We start from the raw sequence: 20764 nt of genomic DNA, 5'->3' as shown, positions 1-20764 counted from the left end.
CTGACAAACTCCAAGCATTGATTATGCAAGAATGGGCTGCCATCAGTCAGGATGTGGCCCAGAAGTTAATTGACAGCATGCCAGGGCGGATTGCAGAGGTCTTGAAAAAGAAGGGTCAACACTGCAAATATTGGCTCTTTGCATCAACTTCATGTAATTGTCAATAAAAGCCTTTGACACTTATGAAATGCTTGTAATTATTCTTCAGTATTCCATAGTAACATCTGACAAAAATATCTAAAGACACTGAAGCAGCAAACTTTGTGGAAATTTATATTTGTGTCATTCTCAAAACGTTTTGCCGCGACTGTACAGTAGGGGGGATGTTCTAAGGGTTATGCTAGATGGTAATGGACTGCGAGATCAGCCAATTAAAACCAGCAGTTGTTTCATCCACTCCTGCCATAGGCTTTCATTCAAGTTCCATTCTGAGGCATTGTGAAACCAGACGGTTTGACAGAGAAAGAGCCAGCTGGTGGACGAGATTAACACTGGTACTGACAAGATTTTAAACCTTTGAAAATCAAAGCCCATAACTGGACAGAAACATAATAGGATAACAGTCAAATGCTTGTTAAATTATTTCCCTTTTATACTCAATGGATTCCCTAAAATATTTGACCATGCTGTTATTCCTGCAATTACCACCATTTAAAGACTAAGTTATGTACACACTCAATGGCAATCAACAGAAGAAAAAAATATTTTTAAAATTATGCATTTAGGGAAGCTACTTTTGTTTCAGTTAACTTGTTGAGAACAGGATATGAATCATCAGAACCGTCGATTTTTCTTGCAACTCAAGTGATGAGTGAGTTTAATGAGGCTTTAATAAAAACATTGCTTGTTGCTTAGAAACAAATGAGCGGATTAGTGAAAACTTGCTCAAGACAGAGAGGTAGCTCAAGACAGAGAGGTAGCTCAAGACAGAGAGGTAGCTCAAGACAGAGAGGCAACTCCGGACTGAAAAGCAGCTCCGGACAGAGAGGCAGCTCCGGACAGAGAAGCAGCTCCGGACTGAAAGGCAGCTCCGGACTAATGGCAGCTCCGGACTGAGTGGCAGCTCCGGACTGAGTGGCGGCTCATGACTGAGTGGCGGCTCATGACTGGAGGGCGGCTCATGACTGGAGGGCGGCTCATGACTGGAGGGCGGCTCATGACTGGAGGGCGGCTCATGACTGGAGGGCGGCTCATGACTGGAGGGCGGCTCATGACTGGAGGGCGGCTCATGACTGGAGGGCGGCTCATGACTGGAGGGCGGCTCTGGCGGCTCCTGACTGGCTGGCGGCTCTGGCGGCTCCTGACTGGCTGGCGGCTCCTGCCTGGCTGGCGGCTCTGGCGGCTCCTGCCTGGCTGGCGGCTCTGGCGGCTCCTGCCTGGCTGGCGGCTCTGGCGGCTCCTGCCTGGCTGGCGGCTCTGGCGGCTCCTGCCTGGCTGGCGGCTCTGGCGGCTCCTGCCTGGCTGGCGGCTCTGGCGGCTCCTGCCTGGCTGGCGGCTCTGGCGGCTCCTGACTGGCTGGCGGCTCCTGACTGGCTGGCGGCTCCTGACTGGCTGGCGGCTCTGGCGGCTCCTGACTGGCTGGCGGCTCCTGACTGGCTGGCGGCTCCTGACTGGCTGGCGGCTCCTGACTGGCTGGCGGCTCTGGCGGCTCCTGACTGGCTGGCGGCTCCTGACTGGCTGGCGGCTCTGGCGGCTCCTGACTGGCTGGCGGCTCTGGCGGCTCCTGACTGGCTGGCGGCTCCTGACTGGCTGGCGGCTCTGGCGGCTCCTGACTGACTGACGGCTCTAGCGGCTCCGGACAGACGGGCGGCTCTAATGGCTCGGGACAGACGGATGGCTCAGATGGCGCTGGGCAGACGGATGGCTCAGATGGCGCTGGGCAGACGGATGGCTCAGATGGCGCTGGGCAGACGGATGGCTCAGATGGCGCTGGGCAGACGGATGGCTCAGATGGCGCTGGGCAGACGGATGGCGCAGATGGCCCTGGGCAGGCAGGCAGTGCAGACGGTGCTGGGCAGACGAGCAGTGCAGGCGGCGTTGGGCAGACGGCCGACTCTGACCTGGTGCGGCGCACAGTAGGCCTGGTGCGTGGTGCCGGAACTGGTGGTACCGGACTGGAGACACGCACCACAGGGAGAGTGCGTGGAGGAGGAACAGGGCACACTGGAGACGCACTGGAGGCTTGGTGCGTGGTGCCGGAACTGGAGGTACTGGGCTGGAGACACGCACCACAGGGAGAGTGCGTGGAGGAGGAACAGGGCTCTGGAGACGCACTGGAAGCCTGGTGCGTGGTGTAGGCATGTAATGCTCACTCTAGCCCGGCTAGTGCGGGGAGGTGGAATAACCCGCACCGGGCTAAGCACACGTACAGGAGACTCCGTGCGCTCTTCCGCACAACACGGTGTCTGCCCGTACTCTCGCTCTCCACGGTAAGCCCGGGAAGTTGGCGCAGGTCTCCTACCTGACTTCGCCACACTCCCCTTTCGCCACACTCCCCTTTCGCCCCCCCCCCCCCAAGAAATTTTTGGGTGAGCCTCTCGGGCTTCCAGCCGCTCTGCCTTGCTAGCGCCTCATAATGCCGCCTCTCCGCTTTTGCTGCCTCCAGCTCCGCTTTGGGGCGGCGACACTCCTCTGGCTCTGCCCAGGGTCCTTTTCCGTCCAGAATTTCCTCCCATGTCCATTCCTCCTGGTACCGCTGCTGCTGTCGCTGCTGCCTGTTTCCACGCTGCTTGGTCCGAGTTTGGTGGGTGATTCTGTCACGGTTTTCTTCCTGGGATGAAGGAGAGGACCAAAATGCAGCGCGGCTAGTGTTCAACATGTTTAATTAGACGAATAAACGGTAACACTAACACAAGTAACAAAATAACAAATGTGAAAACCGAGACAGCCCTATCTGGTGCAGACAAAACACAGAGACAGGAAACAATCACCCACAAAATCCCAACACAAAACAAGCCTCCTATATATGATTCTCAATCAGGGACAACGATTGACAGCTGCCTCTGATTGAGAACCATATTAGGCTGGACACAGAAACAGACAAACTAGACACACAACATAGAATTCCCACCCAGCTCACGTCCTGACCAACACTAAACAAGCAAAACACATAAGAACTCTGGTCAGGACGTTACACACATGACCATTGCATGTACTTTCAGAATTGTTTGAAGAGCTATGTGGGCTGCGCGTTACTGGTAGCTCACGATTGACCTGTTGGAAACTCCTGCTGTATGCATTAGTGTTGAGTGTGGTTCCTGAAGTAATGGGAGTGCTGCTGTGTAAAACAGGGCTGTTATCTCTCACAGGCAGTGGAGCTGCTCCAGTCCAGACCCGGACTGCATAAATGGAGACCCTGGCTGGCCTGGCACCCACAGTTCATGGACGACTCTGCTTTACTGTCCAGCCCTGCTGCTGTTGTCAGTGCCCACAACACACTCATAATGCCAGCCAGACCTGTAACGCTACACCTGAATGGCCAATAGGAATCATCTGGCCCCTGTGGCAATATATTCACACAGACATGGCTTTGTTGCTAATTTTAGACTCTGGACTGGACTCCATGTGCAAAAGCAACAGTGTGATTATTTTGTGTCGTGGTTCAGTGAAAGGAAATGGTAATCATGAGGGCTTACGTATTGGAACCAGAAGAAGAAGAAGAAAAAAAACGACATTGGAACCAGTCCATTACCATGCTGAAATTCAAGAGGCAGGGAGCGGCCTGCAGCTACAGTACAGCAGGCTGTCTCTACACAAGCTACGCAGGTAGTAATGGTGAGTGAAGACATAGCCTTACTTGTGGAATCTTCCTGACCGATCCTCGTTGTCAGCATAGAGGAACATTTTTAAGGCATAGTTTTCGATGTGTGCATTGCCGACAACTTCCTGGGTGATTGAGTCACTGTCAGTCAGCTCCTTCTTCATCTGAAAAACACAACATCATCAAATTGCACAATTATGTCCTGCAGGCAGGCACATCCAAACTGAAAAACCACAGGCTCTAAGCGGCAAACATTCTTCAAAAGGCAAATCAATCAATACAGAGTAGTTTGGAAACGCACATTCCTTACTTTTTCAGGTCTTAGAGTGCCTTCAGAAAGTATTCACAACCCTGGACTTTTCCCACATTTTGTTGTGTTACAATCTGAATTTAAACTAGATTAAATTGAGATTATTTGTCACTGGCCTACAGACAATACCCCATAAATGTCAAAGTGGAATATTTTGTAAATTAATTAAACATTTAAAGTATTTAACCCCTTTGTTATGGCAAGTCTATATAAGTTCAGGAGTAAAAATGTACTTAAGTCACATAATAAGTTGCATGTTTAACATGATTTTTGAATGACAACCTCATCTCCGTACCACACATATCCAATTATTTGTAAGGACCCTCAGTCGAGCAGTGAATTTCAAACACAGATTCAACCACTAAGACTCTTTGAGCATGGTGATGTTATTAATTACACTTTGGATGATGCATCAATTCACCCAGTCACTACAAAGATACAGGCGTCCTTCCCAACTCAGGTGCCGGAGAGGAAGGAAAACGCTCAGGGATTTCACCATGAGGCCAATTGTGACTTTAAAACAGTTACAGAGTTTAATGGTTGTGATAGGAGAAAACGGAGGATGGATCAACAACATTGTAGTTACTCCACAATACTAACCTAATTGATAGGTTGAAAAGAAGGAAGCCTGTAAAGAATATAAATATTCGAAAACATGCATTCTGTTTGCAACAAAGCACTAAAGTAATACTGCAAAAAATGTGTCAAAGCAATTCACTTTTTGTTCTGAATACAAAGTGTTATGTTTGGGGCAAATCCAATACAAGGTATTTCTGAGAACCACTATATATTTTCAAGCATAGTGGTGGCTGCATCATGTTATGGGTACGTTTGTCATCGTTAAGGACTGGGTAGTGTTACAGGATAAAAAATAAACAGAATGGAGCTAAGCACAGGCAAAATCCTAGAGGAAAACCTGGTTCAGTCTGCTTTCCATCAGACACTGGGAGATTAATTCACCCTTTAGCAGAACAATAACCTAAAACACAAGGCCAAATCTACACTGGTGTCGCTTACCAAGACAACATTTAATGTTTTTACTTAACTCTACTTGAAAATGTATGGAAAGACCTGAATATGGTTGTCTAGCAATGATCAACATCCAATTTATTAGAGCTTGAATGATTTTGAAAATAAATATATAATTTTTTAAAAGGGCCAATGTTGCACAATCCAGGTGTGGAAAGTTCTTAGAGACTTACCCAGAAAGACTCACAGATGTAATCACTGCCAAAGGTGCTTTTACAACGTATTGAATCAGAGGTGTGAATACTTATGTAAATTAGATATTTCATTCTCAAATTCACAAACATTTCTAAAAACATGTTTTCACTTTGTCATTATGGGGTGTGTAGATGGTTGAGAAAGAAACAATCCATTTTGAGTTTAGGCTGTAACAACAAAATGTGGAATAAATCAAGGGGTATGAACACTTTCTGAAGGCACTGTAAATCTTTCAACTGACACAAAGTGCTCCTCCTAGATTCCTGGATGCTGAACAGCACACACAGACGCAGTGCATACATAAAGGGAGCCTGTGTACTGTTCTGTGCATGGACCGTGTGACAAATCTGCGATGGCTGTGTTTTTTCTGAGAAGTGAGGCTTTCCATGTGTGACTCATTGATTCCTGGGATGCAGCAGAGAGCACACACTTTAATTCCACTCCAGAACACTCTTATAATTAATAGAGTATAGCATGGTGGGGTGGGAGGGTCTCTGGAGACGTTCCAACAGATAATAACATGGACAATAACCAAGGGATGGTTTTACCGCACTCATTTCAACAACGCTGGACAATAAACCTTGTACAGAAGACCACTAGTAAACCACTGACCAAAAGGACATTGGATTTCACCGGAAACATCAAAGCCAGTGGCCAAGAACTGGCACTTAACTTTATTACACCTCTCTTACATGGCAATGAGTCATCTATGACAATACCAGTGACTTTAAAACTGAAGTCATTCTTCTCTACCCGAATTGTGATTGTGTTGATTTTGTCTTCATTCTTATATGTTCAACCCTTTTGTCCCTGACAAATTAAATGATTGCTGTGTCTTAATGCTATTGTGTCTTAATGGTTTGTAGTGGCCAGTGCCCAAAAATGCATCCGCAAAGCTCACTTACTGCAGCTGAGGCAGCCGCTCTCTGAGATGTTACAGTCTGCTAGAGAGCGTCAGGTTTCCTTGTAAAATCAGTAAAGCAAATAATACTGGTTACATTTCAACAGGTGGACTCTGCTCTTCTGAATGGACGTACTGTTCACGTTTTAATGAAATCTCAACCTATCCTTAAGGCAATACACAGCACAGTACATCACTTGTGCTAAAGTGTAGCGGAGGACTTTAAAACAAACTTGGAAGGAAGCATGCCGACTTTATAGAAAGAAGAGTCAAGGACCAACTCCTAATTGAATCAAAAGATTCAGTTTGGATCACACCACTTCTCTGGGTTCTCTAGAAATCCATGAGGTACTAGAACAGCTTTGAAAAAACCCATTTCCAATAGTTCAGGACGATATTTCCATGAAGGGCCGCTTCTTCTTTGATGGTTTGAGTGACATGTCTTTCTTGCAGCCCTTTTCAAGTGTCTTAAAGCAACCCTAACAGACCAGAACTAGACCTATTGACACTCCTGTAGAGGGACTGTAGGAGGACAAAAACAAAACAGCCAGTGCATTGAAGTGACTGGGCATGCAATGTTGAAGACGCCCAATGCTGCGATCAGGAAAACAACGACAGCCGTTTCCATGAAACCGATGCCCATTAGTGTATGGCCTAACTACTGGCAATATCTTCCACCAGACCTTTCTTGCCTAATCCACTGCTCTACGAAAGCTAATTAAACGATGCAGAGAACGAGCCAAGATTGCTTCTACCCCGGCCCAAACAGCAATCAGGAGCCTGAGCGATGGCACTATGCCAGCCATACTGGTCAATATGCTGAGGGCTGGGCTGCGGGCACGATTAAGCTTTTCAATGCCAGAACAAAATACCGATTGTCATCTTAATTATCCATTCTCTGCACAAAATAACAATAATTGGTTGTTTGTTTACCTAGAAATGTGTGGCTTTAGTGGAAATTAAACTGTCATTTGGTGAAATGAGAAAGTTCCACATGGTGTGGTGTAAGATTTCTGTTTCTTCAGTTTCATACCCTGCATTCACTTCTGGAATGGAATGAAAGTCTTCCTTACTCATTTTCCCATGATTAGGGAGGAAAAATAAAACAATGGTTCCACATTCACTTCCAGAAATATCATACAAGACGCAAGACAAGTTTTACAATCTGTACCGAGTCCATATTGACCTAATTTGCGATAGTGGGTTAAAAGTTAAACGTGTATTTCATAGCTTTCTTCACCACCTTTTTAAATGCCCTTTAGAACGGATGTATCCACTGGGGCTGGCTAAGACATCCCGTTGCTGTGACATTTAATGAATCTTACTACAGCAACAGTAAAACCTGGCTCGGGGGACAAGAAAATCCCAGGGCTTTCTTTAATTGGTTCCAAAATGTCTGTAAAAATCCCTGGGCACAGGAGCAAACAAGCATCCCGAGAGCTTCCTGCTCTCCATCTTAGAGGAACACCATAAACCCTGTCTTTTGAACTCTGATGTGAATAGAGTGCTCTCAAAACGTTGGGGTCACCACATTTCTCAAAGGAAACCATTTAAAAAGATAGATGTTCAGAAATGGCAATTTTTTCATAATGACGTAAATAGATGATATAACAGTTCATTTTTACATGAGAATGTATTGGTTATTATTGGAGCTTCCTTTCCATGACATCTAACAAATATTCCTCAATCAAGGATGCACATATCAAAGAGTGAATGTTTGACAGAGAATAGATAAAGAGAACATTAATCGTCATATGCCAAATCTTAGTTTTCATGCAACTCGACCACCTATGGCGCATTAAAACCTTTTTAGAAAATCTCTAGGAAAATATATGGTGGTCTGGTCTTACATTAAAATGCAGAGCTTGAAACTTCAAGTCGATATTACGCATTTTTCATTACGTTTCACAATTCCACTCAAAGGATTTCTGAAGTACATTTCTGAAGGAATTCATTATTCAAAACATACAGTGCATTCGGAAAGTTCAGACCCCTTGACATTTTCCACATTTTGTTACATTACAGCCTTATTCTAAAATTTATTGAATGTTTCCCCCTCCCCCCCTCAATCTACACACAATACCACATAATGACAAAGCAAAATCAGGTTTTAAGAATTTTTTGCAAATGTTATATTTCCTTTTAAATACGTAAGTATGCAGACCCTTTACTCAGTACTTTGTTGAAGCACCTCTGGCAGCGATTACAGCCTCGAATCTTCTTGGGTAGGACGCTACAAGCTTGGCACACCTGTATTTGGGGAGTTTCTCCCATTCTTGTCTGCAGATCCTCTCAAGCTCTGTCAGGTTGGATGTGGAGCGTGGCGGTACAGCTATTTTCAGGTCTCTCCAAAGATGTTCGATCGGGTTTAAGTCCGGGCCCTGGCTGGGCCACTCAAGAACATTGAGACTTGTCCCGAAGCCTCTCCTATTTTGTCTTGGCTGTGTGCTTAGGGTCGTTGTCCTGCTGGAAGGTGAACCGTCAACCCAGTTTGAGGTCCTGAGTGCTCTGGAGCAGGTTTTCATCAAGGATCACTCTGTACATTGCTCCGTTCATCTTTCTCTCGATCCTGACTAGTCTCCCAGTCCCTGCCACTGAAAAACATCCCCACAGCATGATACTGCCACCACTATGCTTCACCGTAGTGATGGTGCCAGGTTTCCTCCAGGCGTGACATTCAGGCCAAAAACTAAATATCGGTTTAATCAGGCCAGAGAACCTTGTTTCCAGAGTATTTAGGTGCCCTTGGCAAACTCCAAGCGGGCTGTCACGTGCCTTTTTCTGAGGAGTGGCTTCCGTCTGGCCACTCTACCATAAAGGCTTGACTGGTGGAGTGCTGCAGAGATGGTTGTCCTTCTGGAAGGTTCTCCCATCTTCATAGAGGAACTCTCGAGCTCTGTCAGAGTGACCATCGAGTTCTTGGTCATCTCCCTGACCAAGGCCCTTCTCCCGATTGCTCAGTTTTGCCGGGCGGCCAGCTCTAGGAAGTCTTGGTGGTTTGTTCTGGGGACCTTCAATGCTGCAGAAATGTTTTGGTACCCTTCTCCATATATGTGCCTCGACACAATACTGTCTCGGAGCTCTACGGACAATTCCTTCGATCTCATGGCTTGATTTTTGTTCTGACATGCACTGTCAACTGTGAGACCTTATATAGACAGGTGTGTGCCTTTCCAAATCATGTCCAATCATTATAATTTACCACAGGTGGACACCAATCAAGTTGTAGAAACATCTCAAGGATGATCAATTGAAACAGGATGCATCTGAGCTCAATTTTGAGTCTCAAAACAAAGGGTCTGAATACTTATGTAAATAAGGTATTTGTTGTTCTTTAATATATACACATTTGCAAAAATTTCTAAAAACCTGTTTTAGCCCTGGCATTATGGGGTATTGTGTGTAGATTGATGAGGGGAAAAAATATTTAATCTATTGTAAATTCCATAAGCTTTGACTAAATGCGTGAGCCGACTTTCTCAAAAATTCCAAATTTTCCTTGGATAACTTTAAAACGTGTACCTAATCAAATTGTGAGCTACATTATTTATTTTAGAGAGATGTGAATACCTGATGGAAAAGCTAAATCATAACTGCTGGACATTTGGCATCTGAAATAAAACATTTGGCATTCACCTTTTGAGAACATTGCGAATGTGAATCAAGGAATTCATCCTCAAATTGGATTATACAGCAATGACTGTACATTACAGATGTTTAGTTGAATCAAAGAGTATCTCACTCCTATAATTGAAAATGATGAGGTGCAGACATTTCAATCATGTCTGCAGAACTCAACCATGGGAGGCTGCCACTCTGCCGTTAATGGCCTTTTTGTGAGGCAGTGCCATAATCCACTTCTGAAGGGAAATTGAATCTGCTAGAAGGCCTGTCCCTGACTAGCTTTGAAAAAAAGTAAAATGCCAATACTCCTAAAGAGCTCTTAGCAGCCAGGATGGGTTTGAAGATATTCATTACTAGAGTCCCCTCACAGACATAAGTGGTGTGATAAGTTTTACTTAGTGGATATTTGTAGAGTTGAGGAACTAGATAGCATTATCCATCTAGCCTACCTCACATTCTAGTGTTTAGTGCATTATGATATCTGACCGAAAATCTATTAAAATCAACAAATAATCATGTGAATACAATGGGACAATAGTAGATAGACTTGTTATATTGTGAGCAAACCTGTTTAAACATTGCAAAGTGTAGGCTAGCTGATATCTTACCGTTTCTAACTGGCCCATCAGTTTCACAAGAAACTTCCGACATTCTGGGGTTTTGCTGTCCAGTTTCATTCCCGTCTGCATGGCATAAAGCCGACCTGACAGAGAAGGAAACAGGTATCACTATTTAATCTCAGCGCAATGCTTCATGTTTCACTGAAAATGTTTCTACAATATCAAAATGTCAACACCCTCTGGTTCCCAGATCTGATCACCTGTCAAGTATTTCATTTGAGATTTTTGGTTATCGTAGATGTTTTAAGTTTAAAACACCAAGTTGATATGGTAAGAGCAAAAGTGAACTGGGTACATTGTTCTGTATGTTATGTGGGGGAAATCAAAAATGTGTTTTTGCGTTCACGATGAGGTCTTTCAAATTAAAGTACCCTAATAATCTGTCAAGCATGCAGTCTGAGAACCTCTAGAAATAGGCCTTACTAGTTTCTTAAAACTTGAGCCTTACTTGATTGTTTTCACATTCCTCTGTTAGTTATGACACTCACTTTGGGTGAAATTATTCATCCTCTCAACAGTGCAAGTCTGTGAAAGAGGCTGTGTAAATATTAGCATTATTGCGGTTGTCTCCTTAGCATTGTACCACTGAGCACATAACAGCCTGGATACACAGTCTTGGCTCTCATGTTTTTAAAAACACACTGTCCGTCCACCCTCTCCTCCATGTTGCCAGATCCTTGCATGCTTCAATTGTATGCATCCAGACTCTGGACCATTAGCGCCCTTCTCTCAGTTTTCAGAGATTTAAAACATGCGCACACCCAGACATCTGGTGAAGGATAGTCCCATGAGCCTTAACGTCTTCACTGTGTGCAACTTTTAGATGCACACTGAATGTTTGAGACATCACTGCCAAGTCCAACAACTCTGGGCTTACAGCTGTTTCGAGTGCTGCAGTTTCCAACCAACAAAGAACTGTCTAAGTTCAGGTCCTATTTTTTTGACTTGGTGGGAGACGTGTGTATGGGGGGGCTCGGGTGGTTGAAGGGCAGCTCTCGGGGAACTGTGGGGGGAATCTTGGAGGGTTGGTGGCCTGGCGGTTGGGAGCTTGGGCCGGTGGCCGATAGGTCGCTGGTTCGGGTCCCCGTTTTTGACCTTGTGAGAGATCTGTCCATGTGCCCTTGGGCAGGGCGTTGACCCTGGTTGCTCCTGTGTGTCGCCCCGGATGGGAGTCCGTTAGATGACTGAATGTAATGTAAATGTTGAGTGGCTTCACTGCAAGTAGATTGTATGTTTTAATATTCCATAAAAAATAATAAAGCAAATAACATACTGGAGGATAAAAAGACAGACAACATGACTGTCAAAAAGATGGAAGACACCTGGGTCGTTTAATGCTAAATATTTAATGGATTGACAGATTAAAGAGACTAGGGACACAAATCAGATGAAGGCGTGCTAGAAAAACGTAAAAGCCAAAAAGGATGTGGCATAGGAGAGTGCGGGGGTTATTTCAGACCGGAGGGAGACCTCCATCCAAGGGAATTGATCCTCTTCCCCAGAAGATATGCAGGATGATTCCCCAGCATTTTGCCCCTCTCCTTAACCCCTATGATGATGACGGACAACTCGACCCACCAATATTTAGTAAGCATAAATAACTGGTAAGAATCAACGACTATAATGCACATTTTAACTAACGTTAATGCTACTTCACTACAATAGCATTATCAGTCCCGTTAGAGCATGTTGCCTAACATCATCATTCGTACCAAGGCTGGGCCTATCATAAACCCCAATAAAATTGCAATTAAATCTACTGCAGATTGAGGTCCTGAATTTACAAAAAGAACTACTGCAAATTCAGGAACAACTGAATTGACAGTTCTATTCACACGTGATACATGAATGAAGATGTGGGAAGTGACACCTATGACTATGTTGGATCTTAATTTTATCAACCAGTTGCAGAAATTGGTCAAATTAAGATCCTACATATGTAGGCTGTAGAACAATAATACAAAACAATACTTGGAAGAAGCCAGTGAGAAAACGAGTATAACCAGGAAAAGGTAGAAGAAAAAGCAGAATACCACTGTTTTGAATGGTAGTCTAGAGCCTGAGGTGTGAGGCTCGGAGTCCCTGAAGGACTTCAGTCAGAGCCTTAATAATGTGCTGTCTCCAACCGGGACAGAACAACAAATCGCTCCAGCTGTAGTTCAAAGTCATTAGCTAGACAAAGGCAGGCATGTGGACTCTGCTTACACAGAACCCATGTAGGTGTCCTCCTCTTTAATGAAGATAACACCTTTCACCACCCACACATTGGCAATTTAAATGCACACAGGTTGATGGATGCTGCTGTCCCTACGGAAATTAAAAGGTGAGCCACTAGAACAGCTTGTAGCCTATAGCCTGTCTAGCCAAGGAACATGGAACAAGGGTCTGCCATTCTTCAAAGAGTGACCATGCAATTTGCTAAGCAGATCATATAATAGGCTACACCAAACCATGAGCAAGCACAATATTTCAGCTAATGTTTGTTACAAAAATGACAATGTAAAGTACTGTATTTTATTGAGCTCTTCAGTAAGACCAGTGATGCACTTGTCATTCTAACCTATAAGTTTTGACAACTACTTGGCCAACTGTCTTGCCTCAAATGCAACAGGCTTCTATAGACCTGCCTGTGAGCTGAAGAGGACAGAAAGTAGGCAAGCCAACATCAGCTTCCATTTCAGCAGCACATCAATAGGTATTTTAGTCAAATCAAATATTCAGTTAGACTAAATCAGCAAAAGTCACATTTCCAGTCATTACATTGTAAAACACAGTGATTCCCAGCAGAAAAGAAAAAAGCTAATATGCCCAGCTGGGAGTGCTCTAAGTATGGCAAAAATACAGTGGGTTCATTTAAATAAAGGCACCTGTCTTTGATACAGGGCTGCTCTCAGTCTGAAGCCTATGAGTGGGAAAAATGTAATGTTTCACTGTAAATGTCAATGTTTACAGACCAAGGAATTGGGTAATCATTCTTGTCCAGATCAACAGTGATAGGTATGAGGCAGTGAGGCAGTAACCGATAGCTTACAGTGCATTTGGAAAGTATTCAGACCTTCACATTTTGTTACGTTACAGCCTTGTTCTAAAATTGATTAAATAAAACATTTTCCTCATCAATCTACCCACAATACCCAAAAAGGACAAAGTGAAAACAGTTTTTTATTAAAAATAAAAAACAGAAATACCTTATTTACATAAGTATTCTGACCCCTTTTTTTTATGAGACTCGAAATTGAGCTCAGGTGCACTGTGTTTCCATTGATCATCCTTGACATGTTTATACAACTTGGAGTCCACCTGTCGTAAATTAAATTGATTGAACATGATTTGGAAAGGCACACACCTGTCTATATAAGGTCCCACAGTTGACAGTGCATGTCACAGCAAAACCCCCGCCATGAGGTCGAAGGAATTGTCCGTAGAGCACCGAGACAGGATTGTGCCGAGGCACAGATTAGGGGAAGGGTACCAAAAAATGTCTGCAGCATTGAAGGTCCCCAAGAACACAGTGGCCATCATTCTTAAATGGAAGAAGTTTGGAATCACCAAGACTCTTCCTAGAGCTGGCCGCCTGGCCAAACTGAGCAATCAAGGGAGAAGGGCCTTGGTCAGGGAGGTGACCAAAAACCCGATGGTCACTCTGACAGAGCTCCAGAGTTCTTCTGTGGAGATGGGAGAACCTCCCAGAATGACAACCATCTCTGCAGCACTCCACCAATCATGGTAGAGTGGCCAGACGGAAGCCACTCCTCAGTAAAAGGCACATGACAGCCCGCTAGGAGTTTGCCAAAAGGCACCTAAAGGACTCTCAGACCATGAGAAACAAGATTATCTGGTCTGATGAAACGACCACTTTGGCCTGAATGCCAAGCATCACATCTGGAGGAAACCTGGCCCTATCCCTAGGATGAAGCATGCTGATGGGATGTTTTTCAGCGGTAGGGACTGCAAGACTAGTCAGGATCGAGGGACAGATGAACGGAGCAAAGTACAGAGAGATACTTGATGATAACTTGCTCCAGAGCGCTCAGGACCTCAGACTGGGGCGAAGGTTCATCTTCCAACAGGACAACGACCCTAAGCACACAGCCAAGACAACGCAAGAGTGGCTTGGGGACAAGTCTCTGAATGTCCTTGAGTGGCCCAGCCAGAGCCCGGACATGAACCCGATCGAACATCCCTGGAAAGACCTGAAAATAGCTTTGCAGAGACGCTCCACATCCAACCTGACAGAGCTCGAGAGGATCTGCAGAGAAGAATGGGAGAAACTCCCCAAATACAGGTGTGCCAAGCTTGTAGTGTCATACCCAGGAAGACTCGAGGCTGTAAGGTGCTTCAACAAAATACTGAGTAAAAGGTCTGAATACTTTTATTTAACTAGGCAAATGTGATATTTCAGTTTTTAAAAATGTATGCATTTGCAAACACCTATTTCTGCTTTGTCATTATGGGGTATTATGTGTAGATTGGTGAGGGAAAAAAAAGATTTTATCAATTTTAGAATAAGGCTGTAACGTAACAAAATGTGGAAAAGGTGAAGAGGTCTGAATACTTTCCCAATGCACTGCAAGTCTGTTTCAATTATAAATTAGGCCATCTAGGCTAAATTCCGCATTCAAGGCAACTATATAATAATACGGCCTAAAAGAGTGAGAAAATACATATAGTTCTTTGTTTCTCAAGTTTCTGACAGCAGTACCCCACCTGGATTGCCATCATAGTGTATGGCCGGTTGAATGCTGCTGCATTGAAAATGAACAAGGAAAAGCCTGAGGCTGGAACCAAAATGCCAGACTGGGCCTGTTAAATGGTTATCTCCATCTCTCCAACGATAACACTGACTCAATTCAAATGACAATTGAACATAAAACCCCGGAAGGACACGGGTTAAGGTCACCAACTTATGAGACAGAAGCAGAACATAATAATACAGTCACTACTTTAGGGTTACTGAAGGCATTCAATTTGATTCAATTGAGTTCAGTTTAGATATGAAATATTGTCTATGCTCACCATAATTACATGTATTGTTAATGGGCTTCACCCTCTATCATCTATCAAAACAAAGCATGTCAAAAAACAGGAGAATATTAATAATTGAGAACAATGTTCAAAAAGTTTAGGGGAAGAAAAAAAAATGCTGTCTTTAACCACAGACAATGGCAAGCTGAGAATGAAAATGTCTCGCAAAACTATGCCAAAGTATGCCTGTCGATATTTCCTAAACAGTTAACCACAACCAAAGCCATGGGGATCAATTTGCTCATATGATGTTGGTCACAGCACATCACAGTGGGCACCCACAATCTCATCCTTTGTCAAGCCATTACGCTCATACAGCTTAACATCCAATTTTCCTCCCGTGAAACAATGCAACACTGAGACCATTCACGATACAAGGCCATGAAAATAGAAACCATAATTCAACTGTACTTCAGGGGGAAAATATCATTTTGCCACGGGCAGAACTTTTTATGGGAGTATGTTGAGTAAGGGACCAACATGGATGGCCAGAGTGGTTACAGCATTCTCTCACAAGTTTTTGGAAATCATCTCTCGCCCAGACTGAGATGTAGGAGAATGACAAAGTACAGTGTCCAATGATATGTTGACTTAAAAAGTGACACAAAACTAGACAAGTCAGCAGCAGTCATTCGTCCTCTAGCCTACTTTGATTATATATAAATATTGAAAGCTGCTTAAAGGATAACTCTTTTCATTAGTCCATTGCTGACATAGTCACAAAATGTTTTGCTTGTCAGCAATCAAGTTGTCAAGATAGTTAAATTGACAAAATACAGAAATCATCCCTGTATGATGCACTATGTAGCCAATTTTCCCGGGATCAGTGTCCTCTACTGTAGACAGTTCTCTTCGAAGAGAATGTTCAAGAATACTTCCCAATCTTACAAGCAGTCATTTAATATTTTTCCCTACAACGGTTCTTTCACAGAAACAGGAGGGTGGTAGTTGAAACACTGCTACGCAGGCCTACACTAAGACATCCTTGTCAATATATCTTGAAGCAACAAAACCGCCTATAACATTCGATCAATAACCTTTCGGGTTTCAGAAATATTAGAATGTAACTAGCATCCTTGTTAAATGGTTATAAATGGGAAGAATACATGCTTGTCCTGGCATGCATCCCCTACGCAAGCTTGACGTTAGACATAAAATGTAAAACTGTGTGAGCCGAGACCTCAGTTTGGACGTGACCAAGTATTTTCACTGACATCTGCAGTGAGAACAGAATTGTGTATTCTGGAATGCTAGCCTGCGTACTCGCTCTCCTCACTACAAGGATGTTATTATGTAGCTGCATTTCAATCCGAAGGCTGGATGAACTCCAGGAAGCGGGAGGGAAAACAATGTTAAAGAGAGCCTTTTCCATAAATGAATATTGTAGCACAGTGCCATGGTGCAGGGGTCTACACTAGTAGGACATATACAGGTGCCACAGTCAAGAAAAGGGGCACTTGGGTTAAATAATGGTGGTTAAAGGGGAATGGAAACACTAGGATTTAGAACACCAGCTAACTAACTGTAAGTGGCTAAATTGGCACGTTTTGGGGGGGGGGGGGGGGGGGGGGGGGTTAATATCGCAGATACAATGATGGAAAGTACAATCTAATTGTCTGCATCACTTCCAATCCTCCATATATTTTTTTGAAAGACATTTTTTAAATTATATACATATATATATATATATATATATATATATATATATATATATATATATATATATATATATATATATATATATATATAGTTATTTTATATGTAGATATATTTCCTTTATTACCCTGCAACCCTACCACTCATCCCCCAATTGGAGCAAACTAGTGAATAACAACGCTTAGGCTTCTACTTCCAGCTTATACATACTATATACATTTTATGGACACAGTCTATTTTACAATAGTTCTAATTTGTTTGTTTTTACTCGTCCTTCCTCTACCCTAAACCATCAATTTCTGATGTCCATCCGGTTTGATTTCCATTTGCCATATCTTTCAAACTGTGCTCTTTCAAAAAAGTTCTTAACCTATACATGTTTTACAGGCACAGTATTTTTTACATTAGTTATCTACTTGAAATGAGTTGTTATTACTCCCAACCTTCAGCTCCATTCAACCCCTCCCATCTATCTCTTAACACCATCCATATTGGATTTCTATTTGCCATATATTTTTTAACTGTGCTGTGATGTTTCACAAAAGTTCTGAAGCTTTCTATTCTCATTGTTAATTTTTGCTAAAAGTATTATTATATTATTGATCGATTGACTATTACTTTTCAGATCGCCCATTTGTGCTATCTGCAGGGTTAGCTCCAGGTAAATATTGCAATTCTTCAGGCATTCCTGGACCTGTGACCAAAAACAAGCTACATTTGGACAGTACCAAAACAAATGATCTAATGATTCTGACTCTTCGCAGCAAAATCTGCAGAGCTGGGAAGGTTGTATCCCCCATATAAATAACATTTTATTGGTTGCAAGAATTTTGTATAATAATTTTGAATCCGGCGTCGTTTTGCGTATCCCTTCATAAACCATGTGCCATGGAATCGGTAAGTCAAAAATCTATTCCCATCTATATGGCACGGCTGTCAATTGTTTGGTCCTTAAATTGAACTGGTATACTTTTTTATTTATCATCATTTTCTTTAACCAATTATGGTCTTTAATGCAGGGCAGGCTTTTGCTTGACTCTGAAGTCAGCGATGTTGATGATGGTCGGTCGGTAACCCCTATTTACCATAACCCTCGAAATTGAAAAGGGAGGAGCAAGCAGAGCGCCTCAACGTAGGCCTATAACTCCTTAGGAATATTTCTGTCTGCAATAATGACCCTTGTGGGGAAAACGAATTTCGATTGGATGGGCCTATGCCATCCCAGGACCACCCCTGCACAGTCATGCGAAATCCATAGATTAGGGTCTAATGAATTTATTTCAATTGACTGATTTCCTTCCAAGAACTATAACTCAGTAAAATCTTTGAAATTGTTGCATTTCTATTTTTGTTCAGTATAGATTCATAACAATGAAGGATTGCTCAACCATAAGATTTCCAAACAAAAGGCAGAATCAGTTTGAGAGAAGAAGTCAGTGATTATGGCTCTCAGCTCTACAACCTCCAAAAAGACAATGGTTGAGTCATTCAGAGACATGTTGGTGCTGACCTCCAGTGGCATGCTGAATTAATGGTCCACTCTGCCGCACATTGGCCGTGCAACAAAGAACTCTGACGCTGAAAGACATTCAACCATCTTTGCTTTAGTCCAAACAAGCCTAAATAAAATCAGACAAAATTGGAAGTCAAGAAAAAACGAAGTTACCACTACTACACTTTGTCTAAACCCCATCAACTGACAATCCCCCCTGCTATAACATTATTTTTTTGCAGATCAATATTCATAATAGTACACACAAAAAAAACAGGACAGACATCATCCAAAGGACACCAATTACTTTACTAATTTCCTTTCAATTCTACCAACCATTCCAATTTGAATAAACGACCCAGGCGGGCCGTGGAACGGCGCAGTGGTACCAAACTGGAAAAACATGTTTCCAAGCATATTTGGCTAATCCACCTCACAGCATGTTCTGCACATCCCATTCAACCAAAGGCAGCCATTGTCAGGCAACTGTATCTCTGTAATGAGCCATGTTAAAGCTTGTATTCGCAGACAGCAGCCCCTCTCAATGGGAGCCTATCAGGCTCCAGCTTCCAGGCAGGGACCAAGGCCACAGTATACTCTATCAGTGAGGGAACCATTCTCCAACAGTCCATTTTACACATGGTTCCCTATATGTAACCTGGTAGAAACGACAAACGTGCATTTGTTAGGGCCGATGCCGATACCGATTTTTGGGAGTCAAAGGAGGGTGAGGGCCGATATTCAAATCAGTACATTTGACTATTGTTGACATTTCTCAGACACAGCCATGTCTGCATTAATGTATCAATTTTAAAATCAAACAATACATTTGACCTCATTTTTACCAAACTACATAACGGTATTTTTTTTTATTGTACATTTCTTGATAAACTGGGTAAATTAAGAGGGCATAGGCCTACTCACAACACAGGTGAATGCATATTAAATAGGAGTGTGCTATTGAGCTTGTTTTGGAGTCTATGGTGCTGCAGATGACAATCTGTTTTCCTTCCATTTGGGACTTATATTAGTCTACTGATCAACAACATTTGCATCGAAGCACCCCTCCAGCATGTCACGCCTGTATGGAAGGACATCATATAGGCACTGCTGTTGGTTTGAGAATATAAAATAACATCTATTCAATGCAAATGGGTACAACGTAACATCATGATGTAATCACAGATGCTTATGAAAGCAGTCCTTTTATGTCATTTTCCGTGATCAAGAATGCGATTTTTTTTCAGCTGCCCGGACGAAATTCAAAACAATTCAATTGTCTAGTTCAGCTATCTGTCAAGAAATGGGTGGGTTATAACTTGATCCTACTGCTACAATTGGATAGAGCGAGGCTGTAACTCCGCTCCCTTTCACATCTCTCTCAATCGCTCATATCACTTGCTGCTGTTTACTGCTACTATGAAAACTAGCTCAATGACATTTGCTACCAAGCCATAAAATGTGCATAACATCTAACAAGAAGAGCAAGACTAGCAACAAAGATGAATATGACTCAAATCTGCCCATAATTTGAGATATGAGAACGCACACACGTATTGCTTGCTGATCTACAGCTTCATTCGTCCATAAACATGCAGGATGAGTCTTAGGTAGCTAAACCTATTGCCAATCTTTATTTAAGCATTTTAAATACACTTCCTTCTTTCCCTATTACAACAATCTAATCAACTGTCAATTAGGGCTGTCGCTGACTAAAGAAAATCTTGGTCGACCGAAAGTTGTCTGTTCTTTTGACCAATCGATTGGGCTGAATTTTAAAATGTGTATTTTTCTATATAGACACATTTGTTTAAAAAAAAATCTAACTATATGCATTGAGCTTGTCTGATGCCTTAATCTTACTGTTTGATGAAATAAGACAAATGACACCGATGCTGAACAAAAATATAAAACGCAACATGTAAAGTGTTGGACCCATGTTTCATGAGCTGAAATAAAAGATCCCAGAAACGTTCCATATGCACAGAAACCTTATTTCTCTAAAATTGTGCGCACACACTAGTTTACATCCCTGTTAGTGAGGATTTCTCCTTCGCTAAGACAATCCATCCACCTGACAGGTGTGGCATATCAAGAAGCTGATTAAACAGCATGATCATTACACAGGTGCATCTGGGGACAATAAAAGGCC

At 42.9% G+C, this 20764-nt stretch overlaps 1 protein-coding gene across 2 annotated transcripts in view; it reads right to left on the bottom strand.

The window, feature by feature from the left end:
- Positions 1-20764, bottom strand: part of LOC120019742 (vacuolar protein sorting-associated protein VTA1 homolog) — a 46897-nt gene that overhangs the window by 18700 nt on the left and 7433 nt on the right. For both annotated transcript variants that reach the window (XM_038963167.1, XM_038963168.1), the window contains exons 2-3: positions 10428-10522; positions 3797-3924 (exon numbers count right to left, since the gene is read on the bottom strand). In XM_038963167.1, the coding sequence (XP_038819095.1) occupies positions 3797-3924; positions 10428-10522 (223 nt within the window). The remainder of the gene's footprint in view (positions 1-3796; positions 3925-10427; positions 10523-20764) is intronic.

This window comes from Salvelinus namaycush, chromosome 24 (assembly GCF_016432855.1).
Source record: "Salvelinus namaycush isolate Seneca chromosome 24, SaNama_1.0, whole genome shotgun sequence".
Taxonomy (NCBI): Eukaryota; Metazoa; Chordata; class Actinopteri; order Salmoniformes; family Salmonidae; genus Salvelinus; species Salvelinus namaycush.
This window is presented reverse-complemented; position numbering and strand designations above follow the sequence as displayed.